General features: G+C 40.8%; 1 protein-coding gene across 1 annotated transcript in view; it reads right to left on the bottom strand.

The window, feature by feature from the left end:
- Positions 1 to 17636, bottom strand: part of Znf106 (zinc finger protein 106) — a 72456-nt gene that overhangs the window by 7424 nt on the left and 47396 nt on the right. The window contains exons 8-18 of the mRNA XM_010624782.3: positions 16978 to 17132; positions 16834 to 16894; positions 16018 to 16359; positions 12497 to 13253; positions 12121 to 12176; positions 11406 to 11551; positions 9716 to 9850; positions 4509 to 4625; positions 2263 to 2454; positions 1561 to 1623; positions 236 to 355 (exon numbers count right to left, since the gene is read on the bottom strand). Coding sequence (XP_010623084.1) covers positions 236 to 355; positions 1561 to 1623; positions 2263 to 2454; positions 4509 to 4625; positions 9716 to 9850; positions 11406 to 11551; positions 12121 to 12176; positions 12497 to 13253; positions 16018 to 16359; positions 16834 to 16894; positions 16978 to 17132 — 2144 coding nt within the window. The remainder of the gene's footprint in view (positions 1 to 235; positions 356 to 1560; positions 1624 to 2262; positions 2455 to 4508; positions 4626 to 9715; positions 9851 to 11405; positions 11552 to 12120; positions 12177 to 12496; positions 13254 to 16017; positions 16360 to 16833; positions 16895 to 16977; positions 17133 to 17636) is intronic.

Below are 17636 nucleotides of genomic sequence, written 5' to 3'. Positions count from 1 at the left end.
GGGTTACTCCCCAGAACCATTCAGAGGAGTCTGACACCCACGAGTTTGACACCATGTACTGCAGCAGCGTCCCTAAGGGGTGGCTCCTGGGCCAGCCATTCTTTAACTATCCAGTGTGCTTGTGAAAATGCATCCTTGTACTCCAACCCAGCCCTACCACACCAAAACTGAACACCAAACCCAGACATACTATCTTCCCAAATTAATCAGGTGAAACACTGGATCTAAATTCTACCTGTAATTCATAGACACGAACAAATTTATCCAGGCAAGCAGTCACCATCACTTTTCCTAGGATGTTCACCACGGTCACTGCGTGGTTGTGACCTTTATAGATCCGCACAAGCTCACCAGTCTACAACGGAAACGAGGTAAGGGTCACTAGACTTTATATAAGATTCCTTCCTATTCTTCTTTCTACTTTTCAGGTTTCTATAATTCTGTAATTCTAAGAGACACAATTCTGAGGCTACCTGTAAAAACTGCTAGAGTCCCCCCACAAGCACCTGTTACTTATACAATGTATAGGAAAATGCATCCTCACAGAGGCCAAATGTTACAAAATGGAAGGTCTATCTGTATGCTCTATCACAGCTCTATCTGTATGCATCTCATAGCTTCTGAAGTACAGCTTAAGTAACCCTCATCCAAAAATATGAAACTCAAAATGCTCTAAATTTAAAACTTGTACTACAAATGGAAAATTCCATACCTGACATCAGGTGATAGAGCAGTCAAAAGACAGGCACGCTAAAAATATAAAATTACTTTTGGGCTATGTGTACATGAAACATAAACCAAATCTTGTGTTTAGACTTGCATCCCACCAAGCTATCTCATATATATATATTAAATATCCCAATATCTGTAAGTCTGAAATCTGAAATACTTCTGGTTCCCAAGCATTCAGATGAGGGATGGAAAACCTGTATCTCTGCTTTTATTTTATGGACCCTGATGTGAACAAGTCCCTTAGGTGGGATTATGCCCTGGATCAGAGACCAGGAACTGAGCTACAGAGAGCTGCCTTTAGTATCTAATTATAGAATCTCAGCTGTTTTCACTTGTTCTATTTTAAACTTCATAACACGTCCACTTTCTGAGAGCCTCAGCTGCTCAATTTATCTCAATTTAACTGAGGCATTCAAAGAAAACCTTATATGAGCTTTGAATCTGTTCCCCAATTAAAATAAAAATTTGAGGGGGGGTTGGTTTTTTGTTGTTTTTTGAGACAGGGACAGGGCCTCACTATGTAGCCCAGGCTGGCCTTGAACTTGCAATGATCCTCCTGCCTCAACCTCCCGAGTGCTGGGGTTACAAGTGTGCACCACCACACCCAACCCCATTAAAATTTTTGATGAAAAAGAAAAATTAGAAAAGATTAAAAAAAATTGTATTTAATGAAGCTGGAATCTTCAGTTTGTTCAATCTGCCAGCATATGCACAGGGATGTGTTAATCCTTTCACAGGATAAAGGGCTTACTTCAAACGACAAGAGGTCTGAGGGAGCTTTCATATATGAACCAGAGATTCTCTTGCCACTACAACAGCACAGCTTACATGAATGTTGTGAGCATGGACGGACTGGTCACTGGAGCCGCTGAACACAAGGTCATTCACCACCTTCAATGGAACAACTCAGTCAGTTGAATTCTACACAAGGGGTCAGTTAGATCTATAACTTGTAACACAGATAGTGGACTCTAACTTTCATCCTATTTCAAGATGAGCATGAAGAACTAGGTAAAAAAATGTTTCCCTTGGGCCAGGGATTTAGTTCAGTAGTTCCGGCACCTGCCTTACAAGCGCAAGGACCCAAGTTCGATCCCTGGTTAAAAAAAAAAATGTTTCCCAAGGGCTGGAGATTTAGCTCAGTGGCACTGGGCTTGCCTTGAAAACACAAGGTCCTGAGGTTAATGCTCAGTACCATAAAGCAAAAAAAAAAAAAGAAAAAAGAAAAAAACATGTTTCCCAGATCAACCCTCTCACTGATACTTCCAGCCTACCACTAGGGTAGGCTGACGGGCTGGTGATGTTACCCCCCAGAATGATTAGAGTTGCATCCACAGTCTACCACAGAACATACTCGTAATTGTTTCTCAGCTAGTATATTAAAGAGCGGCATGCTACCTGGTGACCCAGATGTTAATAAAAGGATTGAGGGCTATTTGCTCCTTTCAAGATGGCTGTGATCTAAGTAATGGGAAATGCCGTTCAACACCTTCCACCACACCAGACCCGTTGTCCCTACACTATACTCGCCTTCATACAGAGAATGGTCTTGGTATGGCTCTCCAGAGTTCTGAGGAGCAGTCCGTTCCGGGCATCCCGCACACTAATGGTGCAGTCGTAAGATCCCACAACCAGCAGCTTTCGGGAACCCTCTTGGGCTGTGGCAAGACAGCTGACGGCCCTTGGCCCATGGCATTCAAAGATCTCGAGTTGTTTGTTGCTCTGAAAAATAAGCCATCATTATATCAAGCAAAAGCAACAGAGCTAGAAAAGCACAAAACCAACGAACCAAAATTATTATGAAAAATTACTATGGCTGAGGAGCTCCATCACTGGCACTCAAATTCTTGTACCCATTCCACACTCTTCGCTGATTAACCCCTGCTGCTTCTGCTCCAATGCTCCTGCTGTGCTCATGACCTCCTTTCTCCCTGACCTAAAAAGGGCAAACTCTTAAACAATAATTGTGTGTCTGTGTGTGGACTGAACCCAGGGAGCACTAACCCATATACCCAATCCTTTTATTTTTCTATTTTGGGGTTGTGTCTCACTAATTTGCCCAAGTGGGACTCAAATTCATAACCCTGCTTCAGCCTCCGACGTAGCTGGTATTTAAGTATGCACCACCATGCCTGGCTCATAATAAATTATTTTGTACTTCAACCTACATACCACCATCCTGATCCTAATAAACATTTTTCTTTTTATGCCCTTTTCTACTTCCCTTAAGCAATAACGAAAGATAAAACCCAGCCCCAGTCTTCAAAATTCACACTTATACAGAGATGCTCATAACTGTCTATTAACCAGGCATGGTAGTGCATGCCTGTAATTCCAGCACTTAGGAGGCTGAGGCAGGAGGATAGCCACAACTCTGAGGCCAGCTTGGGCGACGTGGTGAGTTAAGGCCAGCCTGGACCACAAAGTGAGATGCTGCCTACAACAAACAAACAAACACCCCAAACAACAAACAAAACTGTCATCTTTCCAGAGCTTTTCAACCAGAACTCTTCTATTTAAAATTTGTGTCATCATTTTGCCTCAAATATCTTGCTTTTAACTTCTCTTTACCCTTGATAACAATAATTTAATTTATAAAGGAGAATTAGGTAATTAGCAAGTTTTTATCCATTACAATTCTGTTTTGTTTTGAGACAGGCTCACTACACTGGCCTCCAATCAGTGATCCTTCTGCCTCTGCCTGACAAGTGCTGAGATTACAGGTGTGCGTCACCATGCCCAGCTGTGCTAGATTCTTTAAACTTGACTTTTTCATAAAAGAAAAAATGTGAGGCCGGGATTTAGCTCAGTGGTTCTGCCGCCTGCCTCATAAACACAAGGTCCCGAGGTCGATCCCCAGTACCAAGGACAAACATAACAGCAGAAATGTGATATATTTTATTGCATCTCTAACGCAGTTCTAGCTAAATGTAATATATAAGTGATGACACTGTAACAGAAAACATTCTACAACACTGTTAGAAGATGACCAGAGATGTTGTTGGCTAACTCCACCTCAGATTACATCTTCATCTACTTCCTTCTTTTTGTCCTAGTGCAACCTTTCATATCAGCTTTCATTACAAAGCTTCCTGAATGATCTCCCAGCTTCCACTGACACTAATCTCTCCAAATTTCACATCTCCATAGCAACTTTTCCTAAAATACAAATACATGTAATACATACATTCCCTCTGGTTAACATATCAAGAGGAAGTCCAACTATCTCAGCAAAACATACAAAAGCATCAAGAACCTCCTAACCTTACCCTGGGGCTGAGCACACAAGAGAGTCATCTTTGGTTAAGAAGGTATGGCCACCACGTAGGAGTCAGGGCAAGCTCGACCCACCTGGCAGAACAAGCCACTGCATAAACTCCATCACTTTCAAACCACACTGAAGCCACTTGCAAAGGAATCCAGGTTCTTTTTCATGGTGCCATTCTTAAAATGAAACAGACTGGTTTAACCTGTGACTCATTATTTGACCCCAAATCTTCAGGCTTCACTTAATTTAGTGGAGTTACATTTTGGTTCCGGCCATTTGAGTCTAAGCAGACAGGATGGAGGACCAGAAGATGAAGCTTCTTCTTTTATCTTGGTACTGGGACTTTCGAGGCAGGCGGTGGAGGCTGAACCACTGAGCCAAATCCCCAGCCCTGAAGATGAAGTTTCTACTGTTTCCTCACACAAGGATACAGAAACACCTGACTGTCCCCACCCTTTCTCATTTCCAAATGGCAAGGGAACCCGCCGTCTCTCCCCCAAACACTGACCTTGGTGTTGAAGGTGACCACAGTGCCATTTGCCAGTCCTACATACAGGATTCGCCATCGACTGTGGAGGCAGAGAACCCGGTCTTCCAGCTTTAACTGCTCTATGCACATCTGGGTCTAACAAAAGGACACAACAGCTGGGGATTTACCGCCTGCCTCGGAAGTGCAAGGACCCGAGTTCGATCCCCAGTACCAAATACATATAAATAAATAAATAAAAAAATAAAACAACCAACCACAGGACACAACATCTAGTGAGCAGAGAGTAACGGCAAAGGAATAACTAAAATAATTCTCCCAAGAGCAGAATTTGAGATGACTCTGACAGGGAAGAAAACATGGCATCCTCTGTTTTGTAGAGGATGATACGATCTCAGATCTTTTTCCTCTTTGAAACAGGAGGCCAGAGACCTCGGCTAATAATGAAGAAAATGTAAGTTCTAATAACGATACCTATGTTTCTAATTCAGAATGTAGACATTCTTCAAAGGCACTATCCGAAGTGGACAAAAATAAAGGATAAGGAAGTATTTGAAATCTGAAAAGGAAAATGGGGATTATGGGTATTTATTTGACACATGCATCAATCAAAGGTGGTTTCCTGCAACTGATTCTCTAGTTTATTAATTCCTAAATACCTCCTTCAACCTGGTATCAGGTTAACTGAACCGCAGTTACTGAGGAAGCTCCCCCCCCCCAGTACTGGGGAATGAAACCAGGGCCTTCATGCTGAGTTACATCCCCAGGGTCTTACTATTGCCCAGGCTGGGCTCAAATTTGGGATCCTTGTGCCTCAGCCCCTCAAAGTACTGGGATTATAAGCATACACCACTATGCCTGGCTTCAGGGAGCTTTTAAATACAGAAAATCTCAAGCTCCAATTCAGCAAGCTTAGGAATCTGGACTTCAATTTTTTTGTTCTGTATTGAGACAAGGTCTCGTTGTAATTCAGGTTGGCCTCAAATGTGCGATCCTCCTGTCCTAGTCTCCCAAGTGATGGGATTACAGGGATACCCCACCATACTGGGCATCCATTCATCAGCTGGCCAGTGATTTAGTCGTGGATTCCACTCGGCCACTTATTCCTGCAGTCATTCACTCATGTAGACCAATTCTGTCACTCGTGGTCATGTGCTCATTCACTCCCGTTCACGACTCATCATTATTCACCATCAGTCATGTGGTCAGTCTTACAGAGTCAAACAGCTACTCACTAAGCCACATACTGACCTAATCAGTAATTTATTAGGTCATTCATTAGCATCTGTCACTCGTTCACTCCACGGCCAAGTCTTTGGCAGTCATGGAGTCATCATTAGATCATTATTCATCCACTCATCCTCCTTTGTGAGTTCTGAGGTGTGACATCATCCATTCAGCTCTTCAAGCATTCACTTTGGCCAAGCATTTATTAACTTGTTCAAAGAGTCAGCCAGCCATTTACTAAGTCTAAGTCATTTGGTTAGTCATTGTTTGTTTGTTTGGGTTTTTTTTGTCTTTTTTTTTTTTTTTTTTTGGTTTTTTTGGTTTTTTTGAGACAGGGTCTCACTATGTAGTTGAGAATGACCAGGAACTCACTAGGTAGCCCAGGCTGGTCTCACAGAGATCCCCCTGCCTCAGCCTCCCGAGTGTTGGGATTACAAGCATGCACCACCACACCCAGCTAGTCATTGTTATTGGTTAAGTCATTGTTACTAGGTCATTTGAACATGTAGTTAGCTGGCTGTTTTGGCACTCATTATTCATTCTATCAGTTATTTGGCTGTTCATTAGACCAGTCATTCATTTGTTGGAGTCATCACTGAGTTCTGGTTATTCAGTGAATCAGTCACTATCTGGCAATCATTCATCATCAGTCACTGAGATAGTGGTTGGCTGAATCATTCATTCAATCTTCATTCGGTCATTGTAACGTTCACTCATTCAGCGTTTGGGTGCTTTCCTGAATCAGTCACTGAAGCATTCAGTCCATCAGTCATTTGGTCGTTCATTCAGCACACTGTGCTACATTCGCAGCCCTTTTTGAGACAGCCTCTTAAATGTTAAACTGTCCAGGCTGAGCTTGAATTTGCGATTCTCCTGTCTTAGTCTCCCAGAATGCTGGGATTATAGGCATATACCACCATTCTTGGCTCAATCTATTTTTAAAAATTTCCCTAAGGGGCTGGCAAATAGCTAGCTCAGTGATAAGAGTGCTTGTCTAGCATGCACAAGCTCTGGGTTTAATCCTAGCACTGCAAGTAAACAAAAAGTTAAGGAGCACTGTTTATTATGACCTTTAAGAAATTATTTTCATTAATTTCCCAGAAATAAATAAGATAACAAATTAATCTAAAACCGAGAGTCTGGCCTTTTACACAGTAATGAAGAACTGTTGTTGAGGGCTCGTTCAGTGATATAGAGTGCTTGGCCTAGCACACATGAGGCCTGGGTTCATCCCCAGCCCTGGAAAAAGAAATATTTTTAATGGAACTAAGTGACTAAAGGCCCCGGTAAAGCTTTTAAGCAGGTGTTAAAATCAAGATGGCTAAAAATGAGCAAGAGTTGTATATAGAATGAAGAGACTGTCAGCTGTCAAAATCCTTTAATCTCTTCTCAACCTAAGAGTCAGTTTCTTAAATTATTCAGCTTTCCCTCATAAAATTACAAATATAAAATACAGCCAGACGCTATGAATATGACAAAATTATTAAGATTCACGTTCCCTCTAGTTAACATGCGAAATCCTGTACAGGTGTCCTACACCAAACACTATGTATATTAAAACCTTCATGGATACTGACTGAGCTGGGTGTGGTGGCGCACGCCTGCAATCCCAGCACTCGGGAGGCTGAGCCAAGAGGATCACAAGTTCGAGTACAGACTGGACAACTTAAGGAGACCCTCTGTCTCGAAAAAGAAAAGAAAACCCTTGGTTCAATGTCAATATAATAAACAACTGAAAAATCTAGTTTTTTTCTAATTTTATCAGTCAAAATGGTATTGCATTTTTGTTATAATTTGTACTGGCATGATTGTATTGAGTTATTTGTATTTCATTGAAGAAGCTGTTTCTGTCTTTGCTTACTTACCTACTGTGATTTAAACTTTTTACAACATGCATTAGAGCTATTTTCCTTTTTCTATATAAGATTGCTTCTTGCCAAAATATGCTTACCTTTTTTTTAACCACCTTAATGAAGTATGAGGTGTGATCAAAATATACAGTGAATGTGTAAATTTTAAAAACTCATTACAGTAAGACATTGTATTAATTTCTGCTCAACCCCACCCACCCACTTTGAACACACTTATCCCACGAGTCTTGCCATTTTAAAAGCTATCTCATGTTTTACAAAATGTGATAAAAAATATGGAGGATTTGGGCTGGGGATTTAACTCAATGGCACTATGCCTGCCTCACAAGTGCAAGACCCTGAGTCGGATTCCCGGTACCTAAAAAAATAAATAAATATGGTAGATGCTGATGACATTCAATGGGAAGGCAGCCTCATAAAAACATCTTGGTGTGTCTGCCCTTATCTATCTTATGCACTGAATCTGGCACCGATTTGGCTCTGTGTGACTTCTGGCTCTTCCCCTGAGTCAGAGTGAAAGGTCATGAATTGATTCAGGACATCAAGGCAGCCACAACAGAGCAGCTAAAGACACACAAAAGGACCTCCAGACTTGCTTCAGAAAGCAGAAGACTGACGTATGGGTAAGTGTGGTCAAAGGGCGAGGAGGCCACTGCGTTCTCTCTTGCACACGGCCCACCCTCACACTGTGGGGTGTAACTTCTTTTCCTATTTTTGCACTTGACCCAAACTCACTGTCTGTTTCTTTTTGCACCTTTAGTAAAATTTTGCTACTGGTAAAAAAAGAAAAAAAAAGAAGGGGAATGTTTTGGAGGAAGATTAACAGTAATGTGTCTTTCACTGTAATACATTTTTAAAAACCACATTCACTATATTTTACAATGAACTTGCAGTTTCCGTATGACAAAAATCTGTCCATATTAAATACACATGTTGGGACTGGGGATTTAGCTCAGTGGCGCCATGCCTGCCTCACAAGTGCAAGGTCCTGAGTTCAATCCCCAGTACCAGAAAATAAATGAAGCAATAATAAACATTTCGTTAAGCTCTGGTTAAGTATAAAACCTGTGAAAACATTTCCACAATTAACTTGTAGAACATCTCAACACTCCAAAATATTACTGTACACCATCCATCTTTCAGTGGATCTTTACCATACCCACAAGTGACCACAAAAGTTGTACCTCTTTTAGGATCTCATATAAAGAGAACACACAGTCTATAGTCTTTTACGGCTTCTTTCATCTAGCATGAAGCTTTTGAGATCCATCACACTGCTATGGGCATTAATTTTTACTTTTTTTTTTGCCAGCATTATTCTACTGCTTATATATCATATTTATTTTTACAAAACACATTTTATTTATCCTCTTACCAATTGGATGTATCAACTGTTTTTTCCTTTGTTTCTTTCTCTTTCTCTCTCTTTTTGGTGGTACTGGGGAATCAAACTCAAGGCCTCAAGCACACATATCTAACCTTTTGGCTTGCCTGGGCCGCAATGAGCAAAGAGGAATTGTCTTGGGTTGCATATGAAATACATGATATAGTTAATATCTAAGCTTTTAAAAAAAAACCTTTAAAAAATGTGTTACCACAAATTTTAGTATATGTGCAGCCAAAGCGAGCACATACCACCAAATTTTAGAAACAGAGGTCAAACAGCCTGTGGACTACAAGGTGGACATACCTGGGCCCTTAAGCATGCTTGGCAAATGCTCGACCACTGAGCTATTCTAGCATATATTGCATTTAATTGTTTAATGCAATTTTCTCTCATTTCTTTTAATGTATTTAGGTTTTAAAAACTCTTAGATAGCCACCTCTAACTCTGCAGATTAAAAAATATATAAACATTTTATTCTTTATTCTACTTAGGATTAATTTTGGCACATGAGCATGTGATGTAAAAATTTAAATTAATGGGGAAAGACCATGGAAAGTATACTATTAATAGTAGAAAATAAATACACACTGGTGGAGAGAGACAGAAAATGTGGTTTCTATCTAAGGTAACAGGACTAAGGTTTATCAGTATGCAGAATCAAAACAAGAGAGTCAAGTGGGTAGAATGGAGCATTTATGGCAGTGTCTCCATCTTACACTTCAGCCTACTAGGAACCCACCCACCTTAATATTGTAGCAGCGAATGGTGTGATCACTGGAACCTGTGTAGAGCGCAGCACTCCTCTCAGAGGTCTGAGTGACCAGGAGACAGTTCACTTTGGAAGTATGGCCCTCGAAGACACCAATACATTTCCGACTCTAAAGTCAAGCACAGATCAGATTATTACTTGAAAGATACAGAAGGATTAGTGTATTTCTTCAACTCAACAAAATAATGCAAAATTTTTTAGTTCACTGCTGTGTTTTCAATGCCTAAGGTGTCAAAGAAATAAATAACTGTTCACTGAATGACCAGCAAAAAGTCCCATGTAATGAGGTACCTCTATATGTCAGCTGAGCTTTACTAAAAAATAGTGATTCTCTATAACAGGTCAGATTTTTCAATTGTACTAGGCTTGAACCCAGAGTGTTCACATTGAGCCACTTCCCCCAGTCTTTTTTTTATTTTTTTTATTTTGAGATAGGGTCTCATTAAGTCACTAAGTTGCTCAGGCTAGGCTGAAACTTGCCATCCTCCTGCCTCAGCCTCCCAGAGTGCTAGGATTACATATTTGCCACCACACCTAGCTCAGAATTCTAATGCCTTGGGCAAGGTTTTCTAATATACAGACAGAGGATCCTGCAAACCTAAACTGTAGCTAATTACACAGAAAAGCAGTTACTTGATCCTTAGTTTAAAAGAATGTTCCACAGTATTAAAAACTGTCCAATGCTGCCATGAGCCCTAGCCATCCAGGAGTGGCTGTGTGAGGAAATACCCCAATTGTTACTTCTGTGCACATAACAAGAGCTTAGAATTCACCTGTGCGTGCACACACCCCTTGCAATTTAGAGTTAGACCCAACTCCCTGGATCTTAAACGTAACACTCCCTTCTATCATTGCTTCTTCAGTCACTCCTGATACTTACCACTAGTCTGAAAGACAGCAAACACATCTCCTGGTCCATCACCTAACTTTGTAGTTTTCACTGATTTCAGTAATTTACATACTTTTATAGTGTCTTCCAGAAAAGAGTGATTTTTAAGTTTCTTGGCTATCGTTGTTCACAACTAGCATTTTGATATGTATCAAATTCAAAATTTTAAAGTTCATTTGTGGGCTGGGGATTTAGCTCAGTGGTGCTGCCGCTTGCCCTGCAAGCACAAGGTCCTGAGTTTGATCCCCAGTACCAAAAAAAACAAAAAACAAAAAACAAAAAAGTTCACTGGTTTGAGTAATGTGATCATCAGATAATGGGAAGTGTGAGGTAGTGGAAAAGTGATTGTCTCCTTAAGAACTTGGGTTCTGTAATCTATCAAGTGTGAGGGGAAAAATGTTCCCTCTAATACTTCCCCAGTATTCATTCCTCTGGCATGTGGTTGGGACTTCATTGGCCTAAAACCTATTGGGGTAATTCCATCCCCTCTGCCCAAGGTGACTGCTCAAGGAGAAAATCGAAGGACCTTTTCTGGCAAGAGGGAAAAAGAAATCTCAGAAGCACCTGACAGGAGAACTACCTTTTGGGAAAAGATGTGAACACAGAAAACAGAGCTGAGAGAAAGAAAGAAACTAAACAACTGCTAGTGTGCTGGATCAACTGCATCTAAAATCACCCTAAGGTCCTTAGAAATTCCTTTATCATTTAAAAGAGTATGAGTGAGAGTTTTCTAAAATCTACAACCAAAAACATTGAAAATATTATGCATACTTACCACCAGGTTATACACTCGGACAGTTTTATCTCCCGAACAGGTATATAGTAAGTTTCCAAATATCTGAATTGCATTCACTGCAGCTTGGTGCCCTTCAAAGCTTCCTTCTGTGGGCTCATCATCATCTCCTGGCTCTGAAGATATTTCTAGAAAACAAGAAGTATCAGAGATACATCAGCTGCACCCAAAAAGATACTCAAAACTCAAAACCATCATATCATATAGTGATCCCTGAATTAAACTTAATAAGAAAAACTCTCTGTAAAGCCTAGTTCTACTAGCAGAATATCAGTCTTCATTAAAAAGCTTCACTATGAAGTCTACAATAAAGAGAAGACGTTTCACTTAGGAAAAAGATCTTCTAGAATGAGTTTGAGTGATACCTGGAAGGTACCTAATCTCTGTCCACACTGCCTCACCTACTTTCAAACTGCTATTTCTCTGAGAAAGGTATTAGTCTTTAAGCAAAAACCTCTGGAGTCAGTGAAATGTTAACACTAACCAGATAAACAGGTAAAGGAGCCAGACAGCTGAGACTGGCAGAAAAAACTTGAGGAGGTCGGAACTGAAGATCTAGGGCTGATCCAGACAACATACTTGGAGCAATCCCTCCCCATTCTCCTATTCTGTAAACATACTCAACACTGATTCATGGGCTCTAAATTTACAAACCTCTTTTTTGTGGGTTAATTTAAATAAAACAGACAACAAATACCTGAAGAGTTCTTTGAGCTTTTTAGGGCGCAGATCACAGTCTGAGTTTCTGCCACACTACAAAATAACAGCAAAAGTCTTCTTAGAGTCTGAGAACAGGACAGGTAGCAAAACTAAAAACTTTCTAATTCAAGGGATGTTTCTAAAAAATGGGCAAAGCAGTAATGATAGATCTGAAATTTCTATATATGGAAATAAAAGCAATGAATATTTACAACAAAGACAGAAGAAAAACTAGGAAAATCTCCACTGCCAAGATTTGATTCTTCTAGAACTTGTTTTCAGATAAACTTTGACTCACGACTAAAAGTCCTATTAAAAAAAAAAAAAAAAGGACTAATAAAAGTTGCTCTGATTGGCCCAATACAGCATCTTACCTTACAGGGATGCCATCCTTGCTGGGAGTGACAATCTCACTGGTAGAGCTAACTTCATCACAACCAGAACGAGAAGTTTCTACTGGATTTTGTTCTGCAGAGCCCCAAATATCTTTTTTAGAGGGGCTATCTGGTTTCTCTTCTCCAGATTCAGAAGAATCAATGGCTACAACTTCTAACTGAGGATGAGGAACTTCTAGGACTTCCAAAGATGAATCGCTCTCAGGCTCGTCTCGGACACTCTCCTGTTCCCGGCTAGTTCTGCTGTCTTCCCAGGTGGAAGTGGACACTTTTCCTCCTTTAGGTAACTTGCCTATTTTTACTTTCCTTACAGGTTTAGCAGTAAATACATCCTGCTCAGTGTCACTATTCTCAGGAACAAGGGCAGCCCGTAGTGTTTTTTTCTTACGAAGTTTCTTCTTTTTCTTGTTTCCCCTAGTTTCAGGGGATATCGGAGTAGATTCTGCCTGTAGCCCAGGCTCATCAACAGGAGAGGGAGGTTCCTTCTCCAGAGGAGTTTCTGAAGTGAAAGATAATCTTAGAAAAGAACTGCTACAGGCTTCAGACCCACTGTTGCCTTGGGCTGGTTCTTCCCCTTCTTTATTTATGCTGGGAAGATCAGGTGATCGGGAAGAGGGAGAGTTTTCTCTGCTTCTATTTCCTTGCTCCACAGAAAACTTCAGATCTTGGTTAGGCTCCTGGCAACTTTCTATTGCCATGAGGCCTGAATTAATTAGATGACTGCCACTGATCTCTCCTGAATTGAGAACAACAACAACAACAACAAAAAATTGCATCTTTTTAAAATTCATTCATTCATTCATTCCTTCCTTCCTTCCTTCCTTCCTTCCTTCCTTCCTTCCTCCAGTGATGGGCACTGAATGCAAGGACTTCAATACATCCCTGGTCCTTTTTTTTTTTTGCTCAACTTTTTTTTTTTTTTTTCTTATTTTTTTTTTTTTTTTTTTTTTTTGGTACAGGGAACAAACTCAGAACCTTGTGTTTGCAATGTGTGGTACCACTGAGCTAAATCCCTGGCCCATGTTTTGGTTTTTTTAGAACAGGGTCTCGTTATGTACTTCAGGCTGGCCTGAAACTTGCTCAGATGTTCCTGCCTCAACCTCCAAAGTGCTGGGATTACAGATGTAAACCACAATGCCTGGTCCCCAGCCTTTTTAATGTTTTTTTTCTTTAGAGACAGGAGATCACCAAGTCACTAAATTGGCCAAGCTGGAGCTCAAACTTGTGGTCCTTCTGCCTCAGCCTCCTAGAGTGCTGGGATTATAGTTATATACCACCATGTATAGCTTATTTCACATATCTTTTTTGGCGGGGGGTTGCCGGGGATCAAACTCAGGTCCTTGCGCTTACCAGGCAGGTGGTGGAACCACTGAGCTAAATCCCTGGCTCACATATCTTATTTTATCTTTTTTTGTTTGTTTGCTGTTTATAGTCACAAACTACAAATATCATTGACTGAAACTCTACCAAAGGTTTCAATAATTATGTCCACAAAACCATGACTGCTACACCTGGCTGTTAACTCATTCTTCAGTTTCCCATAACTACACACATTCATTCCTGTTACTGCATTAATCTCAAAACAATAGGCATGCCTTATTCCCTACACAAACTGCTTTGGTGCTGGTGTACGCCTGTAATCCCAGTGTTCTGAGAGGCTGAGGCAGAAGGATTGCAAATTCAAGCCCCAGCCTGAGCTTTCTTAATGAGACCCTGTCTCAGAATAAAATTGTAAAAGGGACTGAGGATGTAGCTCAGTGGCAGAGCACTCCTGTTATTGATCACCAGTACTGCAAAGAAAAAAAAAAGTTTTTGATATCGATGTTAATTAGTATACCACAAAGTACTAGTAGCAAAAACTAATTACTCACATTTTTTTGTTTCCACTCAAGAAATCATATGCCTGTTTGCTTCTGTGACTGAACTTTCATTATAGTGTGTGTGTATACTATGAATTGAACCCAGGGCCTTTATACGAAGCTATATCTCCAGTCCTTTTTTAATTTTTTATTTTGGATGGGGTCTTATTAGTCATTAAATTGCCCAGGTTGGGCTCAAACTTGCAATCCTCTTAACTTAGCCTCCCAGAATGCTGGGATTACAGGCATGCAGTACCACACCCAGCTAATAGACCACCATATCACCATACCATCACAAAAACTTCTAACAGTATTTTTTTTGGAGGTACTGGGGATTAGGGATTGAACTCAGGACCTTGAGCTTGCAAAGCAGGCGTGGTGCCACTGAGCTAAATCCCCAACCCTTTAATAGTATTTTAAATAGTTAAGAAGTTATTAGTTCGAGACAAGCCTGGGCTACATAGTGAGTTCCAGGTCAGTCTCAACTACATAGTGAGACCCTGTCTCAAAAACAAAAACAAAAAAAAAAAGAGAGAGAGAGAGAAATTAAGAAGTCATTCTCAGGCCGGGATTTAGCTCAGTGGTTCAGTGGCTCTCCTTGCAAGCACAAACACCCGAGGTCAATCCCCCAAAACAAAAAAAAAAAAAAAAAAAGGTCATTCTGAAATGCTAATCTGGTGTTATTTTTTTTTTTTCCTTATCTTTTTTTTGGTATCAAGGAGATTAAACTCGGGTCCTTGTGCTTGCTTGGTAGGCAGCAGAACCACTGAGCTAAATCCCCAGCCCCTTATTTTATGAAAAGTTAAAAAAAAACAAAACAAAAAAAAACAAACCCACCCTGACTACATCCCAAAACTACCTAAATTATTGTTAGATGACTTCAAATCCCAGAACCCTGTGCCCTTCTTTATCATGGCCACCTACCTCTCAGGCTTGTATCAGTTCTGCTTGTATTTGGGATTAAAAGAAAAAAAAAAGTTAAATTCTGAGAAATTCAGAGAACATATCTTAGCTAGGAAACTGCCAAATAACTTTAGCCTATCACAAAGAACTTTTTAGTCCACACCCACTTTAATAAGTGGAGCTTTTAAAGTAGTAATGCAAAGTCAACTCAATAACCTTAGAAAACCTTGGATAAAAAAAACAAAACAAAAAAAACCTTGGAGCAAAGTTACTGACATTAGAATTACATTCTCTGAAATATTTTAAAATAATCCACCAAGCCAGGCATGGTGGTGCACACCTGTAATCCCAACACTTGGGAGGCTGAGGTAGGAGAATCACCACAAGTTTGAGGCCAGCTTGAGCTAGTGAATTCAAGGCCAGCCTGAACTGCATAACAAAACCCTGTCTCGGGCCGGGGATTTAGCTCAGTGGTTCCACTGCCTGCCTTGCAAGTGCAAAGACCCGAGTTCAATCCCCAGTGCCAAAAACAAAAACAACAACAACAACAAAACAAGACAACTGCCTCAAGAAAACCAAGAAAAATAAATAAATAACCCTCCCTTATGAAGGGCATTTCAATGAAAAATTAATTGCAATGACTTTAGTTTTAATGGGCAAGTGTGGCTGTACACGCTGGTGCACAACTGTCTTGGTTCCATTACAGAGACACCCTTAACCCAAGGAAGGCTTACGTACTACTAGCTTGCAGTAAGTCCTTGGGTGCACCGCAAGCAGAGCCCTGTGACATGATATCCACACTCTCATGTTGCTCGGGAGACATGGGCTCTTGTTTAATCTGCACCGATGAGTCTGGGGCAGGGGTACTGCCATGGGCCTGGAGTGCAGCCGACGTGGTTACTTGCAGAGGGGCTCCAGTGGGTGACAGACACCCATGTGAAGGAGGTGGTCCCAGAAAAGCTGGGAAAAAAGGAGCAGGCAGTAGTGTGGCATCAGCGGATGTCTGAGATCTGCTGCTCCTCTGTTCTCGGATGAAGTTATAGGGAGGCTGGTCTGGGTGCTCAGAAGGTTCATAGGTTTCTAGAATGGGAAACACATATACACAAATGCAAAAATGGTACTTGTGAAGTCACTTTTCTGAGCCAATTTGCATTTTAAAGATTAGATAAGAATTTTTTTTTGGTACGGGGATCGAACTTGGAATCGTGTGCTTGCAAGGCAGGTGGCAGAACCACTGAGCTAAATCCCCAGGCCTAGATAAAAATTTTAAATTAATAAATATATTAGTATACACTATCATATTTCTTCAAAATACAACGACTACCAAGGACACAGAACCAGCATCGACATTTCAATTTTTCAAATTTTAAGTAACTGACTTAAAGTTATAGTCTTACAAAAGTTATACTAAAGAGCCCTTTCTACAGAAGGAGGAAGCCAGGGAGTCGAGCTAAATTATAAGACCTTTTCATAACTACTCTTCCTCCTCCTCTATAAACAACAAAGAGCAGTAAGCTACGGGGTGCGGGGGATCATCACACATGCAGTAGATACCTTGCAATCCCTGCAGAATCTGTATCCGATGGGTCCTCAGTGCACTCATCTCCATAGTTATCTAAAAACAAAGTGTGTGATTAAGCCTATTGAAACCTAACTCTGATTTGATTTGTTGTCCTCAGACCATTCATATCCTATTACCTGCTGCTTGAGCACGAGTAGCTTCTGAACTTCGACGTACGCCGTCTGCAGGGCTGCCCGGGCTTGCAGAAGGTTGTTATCCATGCACTGCAGGGATTTGCTTAGTTCTTCCTCTCTTAAGGAGATATGCAGCAGCTGGTCAACCTGAGATCGTTCTGCTGACAGATCGTAAGGCCAAGCTTTAATACTAGAGGCTTCTCTATAATCATGGGACTGCTCAGAAGGCAGAAGTCCATCAATGATTTAAGATTAGCCTTTATTTTATCAATAAGTCAATGGAAACTCAACAAATCTCATAAAACACCTGCTCAAGACTGATGGCATTAAAGCTAGAAACCAAAGACAGAGGAGGTAAGATGGAGGTGTACTGTCTGCAAGCGAACTTTGTCTAGGCACATAAGCTCTTCTAAGTTTCATCTCCCACTCTTCCATTATCCGCCATCTACTGAACTCAGGGCTTTTGTTCAGATTGGTCTCAGGTCCACACTATTTGCATTCTCCTTCCAAGCCACATTCAAGGGCTGGGTGTTTAGCTCAGTGGCACAGTGCTTTCCTGGCAAGCATGAGGTCCTGAGTTCAATCCCTGGTACCAAAAACACAAAACAAACCAAGCCACTTTCTTCTAGTCTGTCAACTAACTTGAAATAATTTTCTTTAGT

This window comes from Fukomys damarensis, unplaced genomic scaffold (assembly GCF_012274545.1).
Source record: "Fukomys damarensis isolate Sample0158 unplaced genomic scaffold, DMR_v1.0_HiC HiC_scaffold_17, whole genome shotgun sequence".
In the NCBI taxonomy this organism is placed as follows: domain Eukaryota; kingdom Metazoa; phylum Chordata; class Mammalia; order Rodentia; family Bathyergidae; genus Fukomys; species Fukomys damarensis.
The sequence above is the reverse complement of the archived record's forward strand: the minus strand, read 5'-3'. Positions and strand labels throughout refer to the sequence as shown.